General features: G+C 38.9%; 2 protein-coding genes across 11 annotated transcripts in view; both read left to right on the top strand.

Annotated features, from left to right (window-relative positions):
• LOC138395101 (coiled-coil domain-containing protein 170-like) overlaps positions 1-1,823 on the top strand; it is a 62,207-nt gene extending 60,384 nt beyond the window's left edge. The window contains exon 12 of one of the 2 annotated variants that reach the window (XM_069487545.1): positions 1,743-1,823. In XM_069487545.1, coding sequence (XP_069343646.1) covers positions 1,743-1,811 — 69 coding nt within the window. In that variant the 3' untranslated portion in view covers positions 1,812-1,823. Of the gene's footprint in view, positions 1-239; positions 1,495-1,742 lie in introns of those variants that run through there. The other variant, XM_069487556.1, reaches the window with a different exon arrangement.
• The window catches only part of ESR2 (estrogen receptor 2), a 196,949-nt gene that overhangs the window by 109,138 nt on the left and 65,449 nt on the right, over positions 1-22,362 (top strand). For 3 of the 9 annotated variants that reach the window (XM_069487518.1, XM_069487456.1, XM_069487472.1), the window contains exons 1-4: positions 10,225-11,466; positions 15,656-15,799; positions 16,551-16,595; positions 19,195-19,330. The gene's annotated coding sequence lies outside the window, so the exon portion shown is untranslated. Of the gene's footprint in view, positions 1-1,867; positions 1,930-10,224; positions 11,467-15,611; positions 15,800-16,550; positions 16,596-18,780; positions 18,814-19,194; positions 19,331-21,418; positions 21,500-22,362 lie in introns of those variants that run through there. The other 6 variants (XM_069487481.1, XM_069487501.1, XM_069487490.1 and 3 more) reach the window with 6 other exon arrangements.

Genomic DNA, 22,362 nt, shown 5'->3' with positions numbered 1-22,362 from the left:
TGGTATAGTTTACTTTTAAAAAATTGAATTCTTAATGTTGATAAGAATAAAATCATATATTTTGAGCTATAGGTGCTGATTTATTTTTAAGATGTATTGAACACTGGAATACACAGATTTGAAAGGTTTTAACGTTAATATGTAGTTATGTATAAATTAAATACCCATTATGATTTTGAAATAATGACTTTTTAAAAAATCCATAATTATAAATGATCTTCGAAACCATTTCTCTTTAGGCAAGGAATCTTCAAAGCAAACTTATTGTAAAAGGAACTTCATTTTAAGTTGAAGTCTGAACTAAAAAGCTACAAAGAAAATAATGCTTAGTAGCCATTCCAGATAATGCCCCTGAAATATGATATCAAGGATCTAGAGGAACATACTGCATCTTTAACCAGAATTAAGTCTTTGAAAAACACAAATATTCAGAGTCTTGAGAAAGGCAAGTGAGATTTAATGGAATGAATTCTAAAACTAAGGTGGAGAATTTTCAGTTAATAGTTTATTTTGAAACATGTCTCTCAAACTCCATGCTTCTGATTGACAACAGAATTTAAATCTCATAGAATTTCACTTATTGCCTGATCTAAAATTATTACAATTTTTCATTGTAAGACTTGTGGTTATCTTGTCAATGTGTGTAGAGGGGAAATACTTGATTATATATAATATTCTTGTTGATAGCAGGAGAAAAGATAGTCATTAATTTAGTCCTTATAATAAGGGTAATCTTTAAGATAGCCATAAAATATGAAAAGCTTTTCCATCCAGATTTAAATTCTATTGTAGACTTTTTTTTTTTTTTGAGACAGAATCATGCTTTGTTGCTCCAGGTAGAGTGCCGTGGCATTATCGTAGCTCACTGCAACCTCAAACTCCTGGGTTCAAAGGGTCCTCCCGCCTCAGCCTCCTGAGTAGCTGGGACTACAGGTGAGAGCTACCATGCTCAGCTAATTTATCTATTTTTTGTGGAGATGGTGTCTCAGTCTTGCTCAGGCTAGTCTCAAACTCATGAGCTCAAGCAATCCTTCTGCCTCAGCCTCCCAAAGTGCTAGGATTATAGGCGTGAGCCACTGTGCCCGGGTCATAATTTTCTTAACAATTGTCTCTCCTCTTATTGCCTAGTTTTACTTGACAATAGTATGGAAACTGAACTTGCTTATTCGGAGCTCAGAGCTGCATAAAAAGACCAGAGATCTTGGATGATATAGGGTGGGAACAGAAGGTACTATTTTCTTTTGTTAAGCAATTGAGGATTTCACATGTGGTTAAAATGATTGGTTAAGCGTAATCAAGGAACCAGAATTCTCATACATTGCGGTTGAGTGGTTAAATTGGTACAAACAGTTTGAAAATGCATTTGGCTACATCCCATAAAACCAAATATATACCTACCCTATGATTCAGCAATTCCAGCATCAACAGTAGAATGTAAAGAAGATAGCTATCAATTGGGTTTCAATATGCTGGTGAAATCTGCTACATTGTTATCTCTACTTACAGAGATCCATAATTTTTTAACCTCTGCTCTCTTAAAACTTATTTTACAATTATGTTACCTTGTACAAACTAAAATATCTTATTTTTGTATATCAGATTTATTTCTTTTTTGAATCAATTTTTATATGTTGTCTTAATAGTTTTCCTTTAGTATCTATTTACTAATTTTCTGTCACTGCAGTGTCACTATAAATATAACTGGTAACTATCAGGAAGTGTTTTTTTCTTTTTCTGTACAGAGCGGAAGGTCTTCATCAGGAAATTCAGATGCTCACTCAGCAAATGGAGAGGCTGCACCATCTTTATGAAGAGCTGACTATGCATCATTCCAAGCTGAAGAAAAATGTAGGGAACAAAACAGATCCTTGAGATATCTGGAAGGAAAAATTGCTTTCAATGACTTTTTTTAAGAAAGATCAGCCTTAGGTAGAAAAAAAGAATTTCCTAAATTATAGGTGTTACTTTGGGCAATTAAATTGATATTTTAATATTAATAACTTTCACTTAATGTAGAAAGCTGGTCAAACTATATTTCACTTCAGATTGGAAAAGTGAGGAAAAATACCTGTAAATCCTTAAAGTTATGCTTCTGATTTCACCAGAAAGTCTACAGTTTTCCATGTCTCCCATTTTCCCACTGAGTACACATTTGATAGATAAAACCATCAATATAATATGGAAGCTATAGTGTCTTTTATAACCTAATCTTATAAGGTCCATATTGTCACTTCTGCCATATTCTGTTAGTCATACAGACCGACCTGGTACAATGTGGCTGGGGACTAGGTAAGGTACCAGGTGGCACAGATCACTGGTGGCCATCTTGAAGCCTGGCTTCCGTACTCAGTTATTTTACTTACACAATGACTGATCTCATCATTCATTCAACATTTATTGAGCAACCACAAGTTTTAAAACTTATAGTACTGGCTGGGCGCGGTGGCTCACGCCTGTAATCCTAGCACTCTGGGAGCCCGAGGCGGGTGGATCATTTGAGCTCAGAAGTTCAAGACCAGCCTGAGCAAAAGCGAGACCCCATCTCTACTAAAAAAAAAAAAAAAGAAATTATATGGACAACTAAAATATATATAGAAAAAAATTAGCCAGGCATGGTGGCGCATGCCTGTATTCCCAGCTACTTGGGAAGCTGAGGCAGAAGGATTGCTTGAGCCCAGGAGTTTGAGGTTGCTGTGAGCTAGGCTGACGCCACGGCACTCTAGGCCGGGCAACAGAGTGAGACTCTGCCTCAAAAAAAAAAACAAAAAACGTATAGTACTTAATGAAGTAAAGTCAGCAATATACCCCATCGAGTTTAAAGATAAATACATTATCTCATATAGCCTTTCCCTCTACCCTTGAATAATGCATTGAATGGTTTGTCCATGCAAATAAAAATAATTTTTTATTAAATTGTCTTAAGAGTATACAAAGTAACATGGACTTACCACAATGCTTGAAATCATGCTAAAGGGTTTTAAGAAAACCATAACAATTTTTCCCAATCTTCTCTCTGCCTATCTCACCTCAATACCCAATATTACCATCACCATAGTTATGAAAATATGTAAACATATATATAGATATATAAAAGTAGTGGTGTTTTTACAAAACTGGGATCATTCTAATAAAAATATTCTGCAACTTTTTCTACTTAATAGTGCCTCAGGCCGGGCTTGGTGGCTCACGCTTGTAATCCTAGCACTCTGGGAGGCCAAGGCGGGTGGATCACTTGAGGTCAGGAGTTCGAGACCAGCCTGAGCAAGAGCGAGACCCCGTCTCTACTAAAAAATAGAAAGAAATTATCTGGCCAACTAAAATTATATATAGAAAAAATTAGCTGGGCATGGTGGCGCATGCCTGTAGTCCCAGCTACTCAGGAGGCTGAGGCAGAAAGATTGCTTAAGCCCAGGAGTTTGAGGTTGCTGTGAGCTAGGCTGACACCCGGGCAACAAAGCAAGACTCTGTCTCAAAAAAAAAAAAAATAGTGCCTCATGCTTATATTGTAAGTCAAAAGATTATATATATACACACACACATATATGAGATTCCTTTGATAACTGTATAATCCTCTATAGTACTATGTATATCTTAATTTATTCAACCATTCCCCTATTGATGGACAATAAAATTATTTCCTTTTTTCAATCACTACAAATAATATGAAAATAAGTATCTTTCAACATATATCCTTCCACACTAGTGCTTTTGTTTCTACAGGATTAAGTTCCATAAGCTGATAGGGTCACAGTGTATGAGTATTTTAAATTCTAATAGCTATTGCCAGAGTACTACTTTCCAAAAAAGAGAAGCAGTTCATTTGAGAGTGTGTCATACTCCTTTACATCATAGCCAACACTGAATGCAGTAATTGTTTTTGTTTTTCTTAGTTGGGTTAAAAAAAAAAGACTTCATTGTCATTTTCCTAACTGCTAGTAAGGGTAAGTATCTTTTTATATGCTTGTTGACTACTTGGCTTTCCTCTTCTACAAACTGTACCTTCTTCCCATAATTTGGATCTTATGTGCAGAAGGTTACAATAATTAAATTCCTTAGTTCATGTCTCATCTTTTTGGGCCATGAAGGATCTGTCTCTTATTTAATTTGTTTATTCTTTTTGGTTCCATTCCCTGCTTCCATTCCCTGTACCCATAGGCAATCAGTTGGATGTGTTTATGGCTATCCTTTTGTTTATATGATTTTTAAAAATCTTTATTGAGATAGTTACATGCCATAAAATTCACTCATTTTTAAGTATACAGTTCAATGACTTTTAGTAAATTTATACAGTTGGACAAACACCACCACAATCCAATTTAAGAATGTTTCCATCACCCCAAAAAGGCCCCTTTGCCGCTAGGCAATCAATGCCATCTCTTACTACTAGTACCACCAATCTGCTTTTGGTCTCTATAGATTTGCCTTTTCTGGAAATTTCATCAAAATAAATGATTATAATATGCAGTCTTTTATATCTTTTTTATTTAATTTTTTTTAGTTAGCATTAGGTTTATGAAGTCCATCCATGTTGTATAATAGCAAGCGTCAGTACTGGGTTTTTTATTACTCAATAGTATTCCATTGTGTGGATATACTACATTTTAAAAAGTTAGTATTTTTTTTTTTTTTTAAATTTCAGCTTATCATCATGGGGGTACAAAAGTTCAGGCCACATAACTGCCCATGTCCCGCCCATCCTCCCGAGTCAGAACAGTCAAGCGTAACCATTCCCCCTAGACGGTGCGGAACGCACTCATCATGTAGTTATGCACCCATCCCCTCCCCTCCCATCCCCCCGAGTCAGAACATTCAATCGTGACCATTCCCCAGACGGTGCAACGCACTCATCATGTAGTTATACATCCATCCCCTCTCCCCACCCCCCACCTCAGTCCGATACCCAATTGGTGTTATTCCCAAATGTACACTTAGGTGATGATCAGGGAAACCAATTTGCTGGTGAGTACATGTGGTGCTTGTTTTTCCATTCTTGGGATACTTCACTTAATAGAATGGGTTCCAACTCTATCCAGGAGAACAAAAGGGACTCCATATCACCGTTATTTCTTATAGCTGAGTAATATTCCATGGTATACATGTACCACAATTTACTAATCCACTCATGAATTGATGGGCATTTGGGTTGTTTACACATCTTTGCAATTGTGAATTGTGCTGCTATAAACATTCTGGTACAGGTGTCTTTTTTATAGCATGACTTTTGTTCCTCTGGGTAGATGCCCAATAATGGGATTGCTGGATCGAATGGTAGGTCTACTTGAATCTGTTTAAAGTATCTCTAAAAAAAAATTAATACTTTATTTTTTATAAGGTAATTTTAGGTTTACAGAAAAACTGAGTATAAAGCACAGAGTTCCCATATACTCCCTTCCCCCTCAGTTTCCCCTATTAGTAAAAACTTGCATTAATGTGATACATTTGTTACAATTGATGAATCAATATTGATACATTATTATTAACTAAATTCAATAGTTTACATTAGGATCCACTCTTTGTGTTGTATATTCTATGGGTTTTGACAAATTTTAATGACACGTATATACCATTATGTTATCATACAGAGTAATTTCACTGCCCTAAACATGTACTGTGTTCTATCTATTCATTCCTTCCTCCTCCTGTCCCACCCCAAACCACTGGCAACCACTGATCTTTTTACTGTCTCCATAATTTTGCCTTTTCCAGAATGTCACATATTTGGAATTGTACAGATGTGGCATTTTCATATTGGCTTCTTTCACTTAGTAAAAGATTAAGGGTTATAGCTTATTGCTTTTTATTGCTACATAATATTCTATATACAGATATACCACAGTTTGGTTATCCATTCACCTAGTGGTAAATCTTGGTTGCTTCTAATTTTTGGCAATTATGAATATAGCTGCTATAAGCATTCATGGCAGGTTTTTATGTAGATGTACATTTTCAACTCACTTGGGTAAAAACCAAGGAGTGTTATTTTTAGATCATATTATAATAGTATGTTTAGTTTTCAAAGAAACTGCCAAACTGTTTTTATGAAGTGGCTCTTCCATTTTGCATTCCCATTAGCAATGAATGAGGGTTCCTATTGCTCCACATCCTCCTCAGCATTAACTTTTATTATAGCGAAAGATTTGCCCTAATTTCATTATTAAGTAGATGTTTGTACATAAAAGTTTACTTGACAAATAAAATATGGTAGTTTAATTCTTCAAAGGCAGTTTAAAGATAGACCTATCTTTTGGATAATTACAGTTGTTTCAACCCTGTATTTGACTTTATAGGCAAAATTAATTAAATAGAAGAGAAACATTGCAAGTAAGGAGTATAAAGGTACTTTCAAATAATGACTTTAATAATTAAATTATGTTTGTAACTCTGATAAGAAAGTCACATTTGTTTCTCACAGATAAATTGATTGGCCCAATAATCTGAAATAATGGTCTGAGATTGTGGGTTTAAGTTTTTAAATTCTTTCCCTTTAGTCACAGGGAGTGACCATATTACAAATACAATTTTTCTATAGAATAAATATGACTATTCTGCCCAAGATGAAGTCCATACCCTATTTTTTCCTGATAATTTTTTTCCTTCTGTCTTTGCATAGCTTTCTACCAATGTTTTAATAAATAATGCATTACCCTACACCTAGGATTGATATTTGTTTCACAGCACAGATGTGAGTTGTCTTCAACTTATCTAATGTTAATCATCATTGATTGTATCACTATGCAATGGCTAGTAGAGAATGTTGTAGCTGGGAAAAAATGTTGTAGGCTTTTAAAATGTAACACAAAATCATTGTACTACCAGTAAGTCAAACAGTTGGTTTTGAAATATCAAGAGGCCCAAACATAAATTTAAATTAGAGTTTTACAAAATTCTCTTTCTAATGCAATTGATTGATTGATTGATTAACAGGATCTCGCTCTGTTGCCCAAGGTAGAGTGCAATGATCATAGTTCACTGCAGCCTCAAACTCCTGGGCTCAAGTGATCTTCCTGCCTTAGCCTCCCAAAGTGCTGGGATTATAGGCCTGAGTCACTTTGCCCAGCCCTTCTAATGCATTTTAATATAATTTTCTTTAGTATTGCTTAACTGCCCCCAAGCCAGTAGGGCTCCTGAATTATTTTGAAATCAACCCCTAAGTCAATATCCTTTCTTTGTAATTTTAGCATCCTTAAATCTTCTAAGCCCAGCTGTAAGTTGAAATGATTTTAGAGTACTGTGAGTAAAAATCTAATACAAAAAAATGGCTTCATTTTGCAGGAAAGGGTGTACTAGGTAATTGACAGAGAATGACCAGGAACATGAAATAGGAGTAGGTCAGACAGATTAAATTGTTAAGTGTTTTGAATGCACTGTAAATGAAATTTTGAGATCAATATGCCATTTTTGTTGCATCTATTAAGGACTTTTAAGGACACAGGCAAGATGGACAGATGTAAAACTGCTGTGTTTGGCCTTGCTAAAGCAAGTATGTAAAAGCTCCCCAGAATTTCCTGAAAAAGGCAACTGCACTTTTATATAATTTCACCTTTGGATCTTTATAATTATATATTAAATAACCATATATTACTGTAATACATGTTATATTTTCATCTTGGAACATCTTACTGTCTTTTTCTTACCGTTTTGGGGTTTCAGTGGGTTTTTCAAAACAGCCCTTGGCTGGACACAAATTTACTGAGGTTACTTCATCCTTTATTATGCTGTATTCAAATGCAGGAATTCTAAAGGAGCAGCCCTGACTGGATCTCAAGGAAGTATACACACACACACATACACACACACATATATATATATTCATTGAGACAGAGTCTCGCTCTGTCACCTGGACTAGAGCACAGTGGTGTCATCATAGCTCACTGCAACCTCATACTCCTGGGCTCAAGCAATCCTCCTGCCTCAGCCTCCCAAGTAGCTGGGACTACAGGCACATGACACAGCGCCTGGCTAATTTTTCTTTTTGTAGAGACAGGGTCTCACTCTTTCTCAGGCTAATTCTATTTAAATATTATACCACAATGCCCTTGGCTTGTGTAACATCTACCAGTTACATAACATACATACTCTTTTAAGCAGCTAATGGGTATGAATTATGGGGGCTCTCCTTCTGTTCTTTAGGGACTCTAGAAATGACAGATAATTCTGCTTTTACACCATTATGGTGACAGAAAGAAGAATTTGGCAATCATAGCTACCATTTACCAAACACCAACTGCATGCCAAGCACTGTGCCAAATGCTTTAGGTATATTATCTCTTTTCAAGGATCAAGAGTGGGAATTAGAGGAGAATCACATAGAGGGAGACTTCTAAACTGAATTTTCTCCTCAATATAAAGCAGCAGGAGTTATGGGATAGTGGGGTAAAGGAGCGGTGTGCAAGTTAACATAATATGATGGTTTTGGATGTGACAGGCTTTATGGCAGCATATGCTTAGGCCCTAGGGACAGTCTGAAGAAGCCAAGACTTCCATTCGGGATTCTAAGAGAGAAATAGACTCTTTCAGCCTGTGAGAAATGAAATCAACTGATTAATTCTCTCTTCAGTGTCCTTCATGATGGCCATGTTAAGAACCCTTTTTCCATTCAAGTTTCTGTTCCAGATTCTGAAAAAATACTGAACCATGATATGCCAGAAATAGCTGAACATTGATATATATTTCTTAATGTTGCCATTTCCATCTTTATTTCCATACAATATACTGGGAATGGAAGTGGATTTTCAGATCCTAGTAATACTACCAAAGGCTGGAAGAATCTGAAACAGAACAGAAAGGAACTGAAAGTCAAATAAACTGGTCAAGGAAAGAAGTGGCCCACAGCCCTCACAATCTCGCCCAACAGAGGCTGGCACTTCATGTGGTTTTTCCCACTATTCATTTGACATTCTTTTTCTTTATTTTATTTTATTTTTTTTTTGAGACAGTCTCACTCTGTTGCCCAGGCTAGAGTGCCATGGCGTCATCCTAGCTCACAGCAACCTCAAACTCCTGGATTCCAGCAATCCTCCTGCCTCAGCCTCCCAAGTAGCTGGGACTACAGGCACTCACCACCACGCCTGGCTAATATTTTGTTTCTATTTTTAGTAGAGATGGGGTGTCGCTCTTGCTCAGTTTGTTCTCAAACTCCTAACCCCAAGCAATCCTCCTGCTTTGTCCTCCCAGAGTGCTAGGATTATAGGCATGAGCCACCATGCTCAGCCTGACATTTTTTCTTATCTAGTGAGGTTACAATATAATCCAAGAAGTGGGGGGGGGGGGGGGGAGGATATATGTGTGAATATATGAATGAATGAGTGTGTGTGTGTGTTTATGTTGACTTTAAGTAAAGGAGATTATCCCAGATCATCTGGGGGGGTCTGATTCAATTATTTGAAAAGCCTTAAGCCTTAGACTGGCTTGTTTCACTTAGTAATATATATTTAAGGTTCCTACATGTCTGTCTTGTGGCTTGACAGGTCATTTCTTTGTATACAAGTTTTTCAGGAAGAAGGAAAATGATACCAGATGAAAATTTGTATTAACAAAAATTTCCAAGTATTTAGAAACTAAAACTTCTAAATCACACATTGGTAAAAAACAAACAAACAAACAAAAAATCCAAAGAGAAATTGGAAAGTATTTTGAACTATCTGAAAATGAAAACACAAGATAAAACTTGTGGGATGCCACTAATGCAGTACTTAGAGGGAAACTTATAGCACTAAATGTCTATGTTAGAAAATAAGAAATGTCTCAAATCAATGACCTCAGCTTCTCCCTTAAGAAATCAGAAAATGGGCCGGGCGCGGTGGCTCACGCCTATAATCCTAGCACTCTGGGAGGCCGAGGCGAGGCGGGTGGATCGCTCAAGGTCAGGAGTTCGAGACCAGCCTGAGCAAGAGTGAGACCCCGTCTCTACTAAAAATAGAAAGAAACTATATGGACAACTAAAATATATATAGAAAAAATTAGCCGGGCATGGCGGCGCATGCCTGTAGTCCCAGCTACTTGGGAGGCTGAGGCAGAAGGATCGCTTAAGCCCAGGAGTTTGAGGTTGCTGTGAGCTAGGCTGACGCCACGGCACTCTAGCCAGGGCAACAAAGCAAGACTCTGTCTCAAAAAAAAAAAAAAAAAAGAAATCAGAAAATGAAGAGCAATTTAAACACAGAATAAATAGAAAAAAGGAAATAATAAAAATTTGAACAGAAATCTATAAAATAGAAAACAGAAAAACAACAGAGAAAACTGGTTCTTTGAGAAGATCAATAAAATTAACAAAATTCTAGCCAGACTCATTAGAAAAAAAAGAGAGAGAAAACACAAATTACAAATATCAGGAATGAGAGAGGTGATGTCACTAGAGATTCTACAGATATTAAAAGGATAATAAGGGAAGAATATGAACAACTTTATAACAAAAAATTCAACAACATAGATAAAATGGACAAATTCCTTGAAAAACACAAATTATGAAAAGTCATACAAGAAGAGATGACCTGAATATTCCTGTATCTATTCAAGAAATTAGAGTTTAAGGCCAGGCGTGGTGGCTCATACCTGTAATCCTAGCACTTTGGGAGGCAGATGTAGGAGGATCACTTAAGGTCAGGAGTTCAAGACAAGCCTGAGCAAGAGTGAGGCCCTGTCTCTACCAAAAATAGAAAAAATTAGCCGGGCGTGGTGGGGCCGGGTTTGGTGGTGGGTGCCTGTAGTCTCAGCTATTGAAGAGGCTGAGGCGGGAGAATTGCTTGAGCTCAGTAGTTTAAGGTTGCAGCGAGCTATGATGACACCACTGCACTCTAGCCAGAGTGACAGAGCAAGACCCTGGCTAAGAAAAAAAAAAAAATTATAGTTTAAAACCTTCCCATAAGGAAAATTCCAAGCCCAGATGGTTTCAGTGGTGTATTCTACCAAATGTTCAAGGAGAAATAATACCGGATTTATACAACCTCTTTCAGAAAATTGAAGAGGATAGAATACTTCCCAACTCATTCCAGGGTAACAGCATTACCCAGATACTAAAACCTGACAAAGACATTCCAAGAAAAGAAAACTATAGCTCGATAGTTTTCAGGAACATAGGCACAAAAATTCTCAAGAAAATTTTGGCAAATCAAAAATAACAATAACCAAAAAGGATAATGCATTATGACCAACTGGAGTTTATTTCAGGAATATAAGCCTTCATTTCAAAACCCAATCAATACAATTTACCATATTAACAAATAAACAAATAACCATATGATTGTCTCAACAGATGCACAAAAAGCATTTGATAAAATCTAACATCCATTCCTAATAAAAACTCTCAACAAGCTACTCATGGAAGGGACCTTTCTTTGTGTTTTTCTAGGTCCATGTTCTTGAATTAAAATCCAACTGTGACCAAATGCCATAAAGATTTGTGTTGCTGCTGATGTCAGAGGTGGACACATTTTGAAGGATAGGACAGAGTTGAGCAGTAGAAGCACTTGGGTAAGAAAAAAGACAAATTAACTTGTATAATTCTTCTCAAGACCAAATATAGCTGTTTCTTGCTTAATGTAGTATCATTTTTCTATAGTCCCATTTTCTTGCTTCTCTTTGTGTTCAAATATTATGGTTCCAGAGCTATTCAGAAATTAGCACAGTGTTTGCAACAACTAGACATAGAAGCCGAGGAACATTCTGCAGTATTAAACACTTCATATTGACCCTTAAGTTTGTATATAGGTAGCTCTAGACATAACATGCTTCTTTACTGCATCAACACGATGGACATTAAATGTTAGAATTGTGACTACTTTCATTTTTATAAAATATTTCATACAGTATAATAAATGTTTTAAAAATTTAGCTTTAAATAACTTTGATTTAAAAATCTTGATTTTGTTAACTATAAATTGTATTCGGCCTGTTAATTTTCATAAGCAGTTCATTTTTAATATTTTAGAAGAAAAATAGCTCTTTTGAAAACAGTTAAAACCAATTTCAACTTTTTTAATAGTTTAATTTACTTTTTGGATAAATATATATTCAAATTTGTGTTCACTTTGAGATTACTTTTGAAAAACAATTACATAGGACACACAATGGACAGGAAAAAAAGAAAAAAGAAAAACAATTACATTTCCTTTTTATCCTTTAGATAATAGAATATAAATTACATAAAAATTTGATTAAACCCAGGCATGGTGGCTCATGCCTGTAATCCTAGCACTTTGGGAGGCCAAGGTGGGAGGATTGCTTGAGACCAAGAATTTGAGACCAGCCTGAGCAAGACCCATCTCTACTAACAATAGAAAAATTAGCTGGGCGTGGTGGTGTGCGCTTGTAGGCCCAGCTACTTGGGAGGCTGTGGCAGGAGGATCATTTGAGCCCAGGAGTTAGAGGTTGCACTGAGCTATGGTGATGCCACTGCACTCTGGCCCGGGCATCAGAGTGAGACTCCATCTCAAAAAAAAAAAACCAAAACCAAAAACCACAAAACTTGATTATAACAAAATAATTGGTGAATTTCTGGGGGAAAAAAAGCCAAAGAAATCACTTTTATGGAGTAATTGTGAATTATGTATGTTTTCGTGCTACTTACTACTCATCCAAACATTATTATGAATCCAAACATTGCTGCCCCATCAACAAAACCCAGACATACACAGTAATAAATCCAATCATTTTGATATTTTGCCAACTTTCAGTTCTAGCAAACTGTAGCTTTACATATACTTTCCAATTTTGTCATTTGAAAGGTATATTTGCAAAATATATTTGTTAAAGTACATTTTGTTTAACAGTTTGTTAGCTTGATTTTTCATTTTTAAAAATTTAGACATGTGGCTTGTGAGCCGTCATTTGTACTCTTGCCCCAGGCCCTACAAATGTCAGGGGCCACACAAAGGAGTGAGGGCATCTGTCAGGTCTTGAGGCTACTCTGGTAGTCTGCCGTGAAGCTCCTGAGTGTGAGCTATCCCTGGCTAATTTCCTCTTCTTCCTTTCCTCCCTCTTGCTTTCATTGTGGAAAACTGGGCAAGGGGGAAAAAGAATCTCACGGAGATCAGCCTATACATTTTCCCTTTCCAAGAAACACTGCAAGGGGGGTTGGGGGAATCTCTGGAGGAGAAGAGCCCCCGGGAAGACCTTCCTATACACAGAGCTGCCTGGGCTGCCGGGGAACTGTCTGCCTCCCTGCCCTCACCCAGTTCTGCCCAGTGCGAGGGGCCTGGGATTCCACATCTAGAACTTTACCTTAAGATGGCAATCTTTTTCTATCTTAGCGTATTGGTACTTTCTGACAATACAGTCGATTTTGGGAAAGGAGCCGGGAAGCCCTAGGTTTTCAATATAACAGGGAGGAAGAACCATAAAGCATAGGGAGTAGAGAGGGAGATGAAGGACCTGGGATAGAGATGAGGGGGTGGGGAAGGAGAGGGGGTCTGGGAAGGAGATGGGGAGGCTGAGACAGAGTTGGGTGAGGAGATGGGAAGAAGAAAGTTCAACTGACCCTTCTGCTGTTTTGCCTGGGCCTGGCTGGAAGGAAAGGGATATATTAAAAGGTGAGGTTTTGGCAGTGAGAGGGAACTGGGCTTTCTGTTGATCAGTTTAGAGAAGACTCTATGCTGATCATTGAAAACATGAGCTTCACAATAAGGCAGATAGGCTCAAATCTTTCTGACTGCTTTTTAGCTATCTGACTTTGGGCAAACTGATTAACCTGTTTTGTCTTCTCAGTTACACAATTTAGCCGAATAATAGTACCTATTTTATAGGGTTATAATGAGAGTTTATTAGGTGTCATTTGTAAAGTACTGGGTGGTGTGCAAGCACACTGTATGTGAATTACACATAACTTACTCTCCTCCCCAGACCAAGAACAAGTTAGTCATCTGAATAAAGACCCAGAAATTATTTTTAATCTAGACTCAACCAAGCCTATTCCTGTTCTTACTCTGAAGCCTCTGACCCTAGATAACAGGTCTTTGAAGCTGGGAAATTACTGGAAAGGGCTCATGACTCTACCTTACCTCTAGTGAGACCTTCTCAAATCCTTCTCAACACTGCTGCCATGCCACAATGATCCTTTAAAATGTGAATCTACTCATTAGTCTCCTGCTTTGGAGAGTCTTCGAATGGCTCACTGTTGCCTACAGAATAAAGGGAAAGCTCTTCAGCCTGGCATACAAGGTCCTCTTTAACGTGGCCTCTCATGATCTTTCCTGCTTCCATTCTCCCTCCCCTGGCCCTTGAGGGTTAGGGTAGGGGCCTCTGCCCAGTGTCTGTAGCACACTGTCTGATCACACTCCTTTGTATACATGTGTAAATTCCCTCCCTAGTAACTGAATGCAGGACCTGCTTCCTTCATTTTTCTCTTGTTAATTTTCTTTTTTTTCTGAGACAGAATCTCGCTCTGTCACCTGGGCTAGAGTCCCGTGGTATCAGCCTAGCTCACAGCAACCTCTAACTCCTGGGCTCAAGCAATTCTTTTGCCTCAGCCTCCCAAGTAGCTGGGTCTACAGGCACACACCACTACAACCAGCTAATTTTTTCTATTTTTTGTAGAAATGGGGTTTCACTCTTCCTCAGGCTGGTCTTGAACTCCTGGCCTCAAGCAATCCTCCCGCCTTGGCCTCCCAGAGTGCTAGGATTACAGGTGTGAGCCACTGTGCTTGGCCTTTCTTCCCCATTTATAGACAAATGGTAGTTTATTATTCATACCATCCTGCACTCTGAGTTTTTTCTTTTAATATTTCTAGGCAATCTTTCTATCTCAATTTATAGTGAATTACGTCATTCTTTTTTAACATTGCACACTATTAATCATCTTTATACCTCAACATCTGACACATAGTAAATAATAAATATTGGATGAATTAGATATTAAACGAATGAAAACAGAAGGAAATTTTTGTGCTGCTATTGGAAATTAGTTGAACTATATACTGTTTCAACACACACATATCACACGATTTAAAAATAAATAGATGTAATCCTAGCACTCTGGGAGGCCGAGGTGGGCGGATCGTTTGAGCTCAGGAGTTCGAGACCGGCCTGAGCAAGAGCGAGACCCCATCTCTACTAAAAATAGAAAGAAATTATATGGACAGCTAAAAATATGTATAGAAAAAATTAGCCGGGCATAGTGGCGCATGCCTGTAGTCCCAGCTACTCGGGAGGCTGAGACAGGAGGATCGCTTGAGCTCAGGAGTTTGAGGTTGCTGTGAGCTAGGCTGATGCCACGGCACTCACTCTAGCCTGGGCAACAGAGAGAGACTCTGTCTCAAAAAAAATAAATAAATAAATAAAATAAATAAATAAATAAATAAATAGAAATCTGGCTTGTCATATTTTGTCCCGTCCACTAGAGGGAGACATGAACCTGTTCTGGAAAACTAACTCAGCTTCTTTAACTAGAAACTGACCCAACTCCACAGCAGGTGATCCTTTGTACCATTTGATCCCTTAATAAATCCAGGACTGGAGGTTCTAGGGACAATGAAGGAAGCTAAATGCAGGAGGAGAGTGCACTTGGATTAGGGAGTGAGAACACAGGTAAGCTTCAGCTCTATTGCTAACAGTGAGACAAATTTCTTACCCTGACTCAGTGATGTGCAAGTTAAACTAGCTCTTTTATTAAAAAAAAAAAGCTCTGATGTGCTGATTTGTATGCAGTATTTGTGGATTTCTGTAGAGGAAAAGACAATATTCAAATGGAGCCATGGACCGAAAACCAGAGAATAGCCAAGAAGTGTTCACTTCAATAAATCCCTGTGTTGTTCAGAAGGAAACAGAGCTGAGCACCCGAGCTCTTCTCTGGCCAGGAGAAATCTGTAGTGTAAGTACTACACCATGGCCAAATTCAAGCTACCATGGGTTTATCAACTGAACTGCAAATTCCTTAGGTATTTGACAATCAGCTCTCTTGAGCCAGTGTGAACAAGCTTCTGCACACTGCTGAGTCTTGTTGGACCTCAGTTACTTTTCCTGTAAGGCGGGGGTGATAAATCTGCCCATTATGCATATTCTTATACTTGTATAAGAATGTATATACTTATGGACACATAAGTACCTTGAACACTTTAATGTTTCCCAAGCTTCCCTGATCATGATATCACCCAGTGGCCTTGTGGACATTTCCAGGACCTGCCCCAGAGTGCCTGGTTTAGAACCTTCTGGAGAAGGTCCTGGGAATCTGCATTTTAAATAAGTGACCCAGGTGACTCTTATAATCCAGGGATGTGGGGAAACGCTGCTCTAAATTACTCATTGTCCGGTCAGATGCCAATGGGAGATGTATGCAGAGAACTCTAGCACCCACTCCAGGCAGGGCGTTTATTCCCTCTGCCACCTACCTCCTCTATCCTCAGAGGCCAAACTTACGTAACAGGAAAACCTGATTCTTGCCTTCTTTTAGGCCAAAGCTTCCTTATATCTGGGAAGCCCTTTGTTTCAGGGATCTCTGGGTTGTTTTCAAGGTACCATTTATTGAGAATTTATAAGGTGTCAGGCACGTTACAATTTTTCGTTTATTTTCCTCCTGAAAACAATCCTATGAAGTAGATTCTTGTGCTATTCTCATTTTGCAGGGGAAGATCAAACAGGTCAGGAAAATGTCCAAGGGCACACAACTGGTGAGTAGTTGAGCTGAAAACCGACCCCAGTCCTGACTCTGATCCTGGGTTCCATTCCTGCTGTGGGTGATCCTGACCTATCTGCACCAATAGGGTTCTCCATTCTATCAGTAGATGTCCTATGCTCTCTCCTCCAAGCCACAAGTTAGTTTGGAGGACAGAGCAAATAGAGATAGTTTCTAGTCTAGAGGTGCCATGAATGCAGCTTCCAAAGCATCAGAGTGGAAGAATGAAGGACTCCAAGGGAAGGATGCAAGGATGCGTCTGTGCACCTGTAGAATTCAGATGAACCCCCAGGGGGAGATCAGTGCCCTCCAGTCAGCCCAGGTGACCCGCTCTGGGAATTACTGTCAATCTGTGATAGGAATCCAAACACACAAGAAAGCAACATCTCACCTTCTGAAAGTCCACAAAATTCCTGATTGTCACCATTCATTTTTCATTTCACTTATCATTTGTAACAGGCATTTAAAATCGTTTCTTATGCATTTGTCATCTCCCTGCAACTTGAGTACAAAGCCTTAAGGAAACCAGCAGTGCAGACAGAATGGGCGTTGGAGCAAAACAAATCTGGTTCGAACCCTCTAGTCTTTCCTTAGCTGTGTGATGTTGGGCAAGTTACTTAAACTCCCTGAGTCTGTCTTCTCATTTGTAACATGGAGACATAAATAATACTTAACTCAGACTGTTTCGAGGATTAAGTGAAATAGTGCAGATAAAGGGTTGACAAGCAACTGCTGAATGAATGGCAGTTGTATCCTCCTCCTCCCCATCATCATCTGAGAACAAACCCCCTCATATCCCTTGTGTCTCAAGCAGACAAAGCATGACTGTTTTTTAGCATTAAGGGGGCATTCTCACAAAGAGATAAATGCATGAGGGCAACAAGCATTCTCAAAGAAGAGTGTTTTATGAAAGAATAAATGCAATGTTGAGTGTCAGAAAAACTTTAAGGTAAAAATAACTAAAGAAGCTGTCAAGAATTTTCTCCCTTGAAGAAATCAGAATTTTAGACTGAGCTAGGGGAGGGAGAGGATAAAGGAGGATGGGAAGCAAAGGACGGGGTCAGGCTGACAAGCCTATGGATACTAGCAGCGGCAGTGCGGTGGCCATTCAGTCTCCCGTGCTAGGAATGCAGGAACTGAATCTCCCACCAGGAGGCAGGTATGTTTCTGTATACGAATCAGAGACCTGTGTTCCTGTAAGTGTGAATCTGGAGAACTCACTCAAGTTTCCTTATCTGCAAATTGGTCATAAAATCAGTATCACTGTGCTGGTGTAAAAGTGCAGCATGATGTGGCCATGTGAGTGCTTTGTTAACTAAAGGCAGTGTTGTACTAGAGGGGCAGTTCTCTTCATAAGTTGTGGCTGGTGGCTGGTGGAATATGCGGAGGCAGACTGGGGAAGGACCTGGCTTGAACGTGAGCAGAAACATCAAGGAGAGATTAGTTAGTGAAATTGTCTGGATAGATAGAAAAATAATATGTGGAGATATAAAAAGAAGAGAAAAAATGTGAGGGGAGAGGAGAAAGCAGGTATCCTAGTACATCAAACAGCGCTGGTGATCGCCGAGTAGCTGTGTCAACTACTTGGAGGAGTTCATTTTCTGGTTGTAATTCCCAGCAAAGGAGAAGATTGAATAATGGAGAAGACAATTCCTTTTTCTGGTTAGGCTCATCAGATCGAGCAACGACATATGTGAAAGAAGCACTTTCTCTCTGTGCATAAAAAATCGGGTCTGTATTTTTGCAAAAGCCACTTATGCAATGTGCACCGTGGGAGAGTTGGTTGATGTGAGTCTAATGGACAATATGAGGCATTTCTAGTGACTTTCCATAATATGGACAGAGAAATTGAATATGTTAAATATATTTACAAGAAGTAGAAAAAACTTGAGTCAATTTTTTTAAAATATTAAATTCTATGGAATTGGTTTATTAGAATCTGTGGCCTCTTAACCTATCTCTGTCTATACCCCATCTCCTTTTTGACCTCATTTCAGGGAATATTACGCTGTCTGACTTTTTATTAATATTATCTTATTCTGAGACAGAAAAAGGAAACTACCTTTTCAGAATTGTATTTGAGTCATTTGTGAAATTGCATATTACAATTTGCCACCATTTCTAACAGTTCTTGAACATTTTATTTCTCAACTGGGTATTCACATTCATTTCTTTTCTAGCTCAAGAGAGAATTGCTTCAATCAGAATTAGGGGTAAGGACAGAAGTGTATGTTCTTCATATTGGTTTCAAATGGCTAGAAAATTAGAAACTCAAGATATGCAAGAGATTTGTGTGGAATTTAAGTACCTTCAAGGAGCAGTAGACAGGAGAAAAAGTCATTTTACCTGTCTGTTTAAAAATATCAAATACCAAGACTGAGACAAATGAGGGTAACTTATAGAGTTGGCTGCAGATAGATGCTGGTTGCCCAGGTGGTTCATTTAAACTGCAGGTCAGAGTAACCTCATCCTGTGATCTGGGCGTCCAGGTATCAGGTTAGGTTCACCTTGTTGCTTATGTCCTTGGTCATCGTACTGAGGGCTCCAGCCAAACACAGATCGGTAAAGAATAAGTTATGTAAATATGCTCACAGGTGGTCATGCCTGGACAAGAACTTTTCAAAACTTCATTCACCAATATCTGGGCTCTACAGGACAGACCTGCCTGGGCTTATGAAACAAATAAGAAAAGCATCACAAGGCAACAGGGAGAAAGCACGGCATTAGCAAGTAAGTGGACAAAATTGGGTGGAAACTTTCACTCTGCCACATGCACATGGTGACCTTACAAAAGTAATGTCTTGCTGAGCCTCAGTTTCCTTATCTGCAAAACAGGGATATTTCCAGGGAATTGTATGAGGATTAATAAAAATGAACAACCTAAGTAAGCCTGCCTACTATGATGTCTGGGCTAGAAAGGTGCTCAATAAATATTAGGTTAATTGTCATTTCCACAAAAGACTGATGCTATAGAGCTGTAGCCAATTTCAACTTTCTTCTTCTTTTTTTAATTTTATTTTTTATTTCAAAAAAATTAGGGGGTACAAGTGTTTTTTGTTATGTGCATAAATTGTATCACGCTGAAGTCATGGCTTTCAGTGTACCCGTCACCAGAATAGTGTACATTGTACTCGATAGGTAAGATTTTTATCCCTCACCCCCTCCCACCCTTCCCCCTTCTTAGTTTCCAGTGTCCATTACTGCTCTTAATCACTATATATATATCTTTGGTTTGGCTCCTACTTATAAGTAAGAACATGATGTATCTGCTTTTCCATTCCTGAGATACTTCACTAAGGATAATGGTCTCCAGGTTTATCCACCAAATTCAAATTTCAAATGTCAAATCACAGTTTCTGAACTCTGATTTATGCTCAGTTGAGATAGCCTCTGACATATCGCCTTAGTAATCCCATCTTTCCCATTCATCACCACCAGATAGAGGTGTTACCACAGGTACAATAAGTCTTTCGCTTCTTTCATTAATTCCATAAGTTTAGGGTTTTATCTCTCAGATCCTATTAAAGCAGACCAATTTATACCCATGTAGTATGAGGGACAAGCCTGTTCCTGTTATACTCTGAAGCAGGTAAGAGCATCCCAGGACACAAACTCTCCCATTTGGCTCCAGGCTCAGAGAAGAAAGAGCAACAATCCCAAGGCATCCTTTGGCATGACATCCTTCTAGTCATTTGTAGGGTTCATTCCTCCCTTCCACTTTTTCATATCAGTTTTTGCTTTCTTGTCTTTGACAGAGTTTTGTTTGTTTTGCCTCTTGGTAGTTTCCTTCCCACAGAAAATTCTCCCCCCACCCCTTCCCTCTGATCTTTCTAAGTTGAAGCCTTCCCCAAGTATTTGTTGCTGTACTAAAGTGGGTGCTATGGGGCCGAAGGGGATACTAGAGACACCGGTGTGCACTGTCTAGTTGCAGTGCAGGCCGTGTTGACAGATGACAGGAGGGCTGGGCTGATGCTGATGTGCTCTTCACGTTACTCAGCTCTCAGCTTTAGGGTGGGTAAGGCTTCACTAGACAGAGAAAGGGTGGGGTGAGAGGGTGAGGAAGGTGCACCTTGATAGAAAGGCTTTCCTTCCTCCTCACAGCAAAACGTGTCTGTCCTACATGCACTTCCTTTGCTTTCACAAGTGGCATCTAGCTCATCCTGCAAGCTCACTCATCTCATTAGCATAATAAATGCTAGTAAATTAATAATACCCATCATATATATAACATGATTGAATTTTAACCATCCAATACTTTATCCCTAAAAGATGACTTAACGGTGAGGGTTTCAGTCACTGTTGTAGAATATTTTCGGAGACTGGGACCCTGCTGAGCACAGGTACAGTCCTCAACCTTAGGTCTCAGGGTTTTTTGGTCTGGCCATTGGTATTAATATTAATTGTCTCAGGAATTCTTTCCTAGTTTTGATCAGGGTTCAGGGTTCAGGTAGAGTTGGAATAACCACCCTCCCCACTCTGCGTTAAACCAGGCAAAGATTGTGTTCTTCGGTACCATCATCTTTTTGATGGACAGGGTGAGTCAGAAGGAAATTTACTCACTCCCATTCATTCTCTGCTTATTATTTCCTGCAGTAGATTTTCTTGTATAATAAACAGCTACTGTGGGTGTTTGAGGGTCTCTAGAAAGAGAACACGCTGTTCCTGTGAGTAGAATGCCTTCTGAAGGAAGCATTACAGCAGACACAGAGCTCTCCTTCCTAGAATGAGGAGCTGGCCTCACAGGAGTGTGTCTGCAGGAGGTACAGTGCTCTGCATAGAGCAGACATTGAAGCCATCTTCATTTGTGACTGACTGCAGGCACAGGTGGAGGAGGTAACCAGGACCATGGAGTCTCTCCTGGATTCAAGTCTCAGGCACCGATGGGTCATGTGACCTTAGGTAGGTCACCTAACCTTCCTGAGCATCCATATTCTCAACCATAAAATGGGGATCATTAATGATAGAATTTATCTCACAGGCTTGTTTATAAAATGAGATAATAATATACATAGAAAGTGGAGCATAGGCCGGGCGCGGTGGCTCACGCCTGTAATCCTAGCACTCTGGGAGGCCAAGGCGGGCGGATCACTTGAGGTTAGAAGTTCAAGACCATCCCTGATCATCACCTAAATACAAATCTGGGAACGACACCAATTGGACATCAGACTGAGGTGGGGGGTGGGGGAGGGGATGGGGTATGCCTACACAATGAGTGCATTGCGCACCGTTTGGGGAGTGGTAACACTTGAAGGTGCTGACTCGGGAAAGGGGGAGTGGGGAAAAAAATATGAAACTGTTGTTTTTAACTTGCACTGTTCACTTAATAATTTATCACGAATATTTCCCATATTATTTCATATCATTGTACAAGAAATAATGTATACATTATGAGGACATACTGTATCTAACAAGATATACTGTTAGACTCTTTGATTCTGTAAAATTAAATTGGAAAAAAAAAAAAAAAGAAGAAGTTCAAGACCAGCCTGAGCAAAAGCGAGACTCTGTCTCTACTAAAAATAGAAAGAAATTAGCTGGACAACTAAAAATATATAGAAAAAATTAGCTGGGCATGGTGGCACATGCCTGTAGTCCCAGCTACTCGGGAGGCTGAGGCAGTAGGATTGCTTAAGCCCAGGAGTTTGAGGTTGCTGTGAGCTAGGCTGATGCCACAACACTCTAGCCAGGGCAAAAAGAGCGAGACTCTGTCTCCAAAAAAAAGAAAAGAAAGTGGGGCATGGTTAAATTCTACTAAGTTCCTT

The sequence above is a fragment of the Eulemur rufifrons genome, chromosome 2 (genome assembly GCF_041146395.1).
Source record: "Eulemur rufifrons isolate Redbay chromosome 2, OSU_ERuf_1, whole genome shotgun sequence".
NCBI lineage: Eukaryota > Metazoa > Chordata > Mammalia > Primates > Lemuridae > Eulemur > Eulemur rufifrons.
The sequence above is the reverse complement of the archived record's forward strand: the minus strand, read 5'-3'. Positions and strand labels throughout refer to the sequence as shown.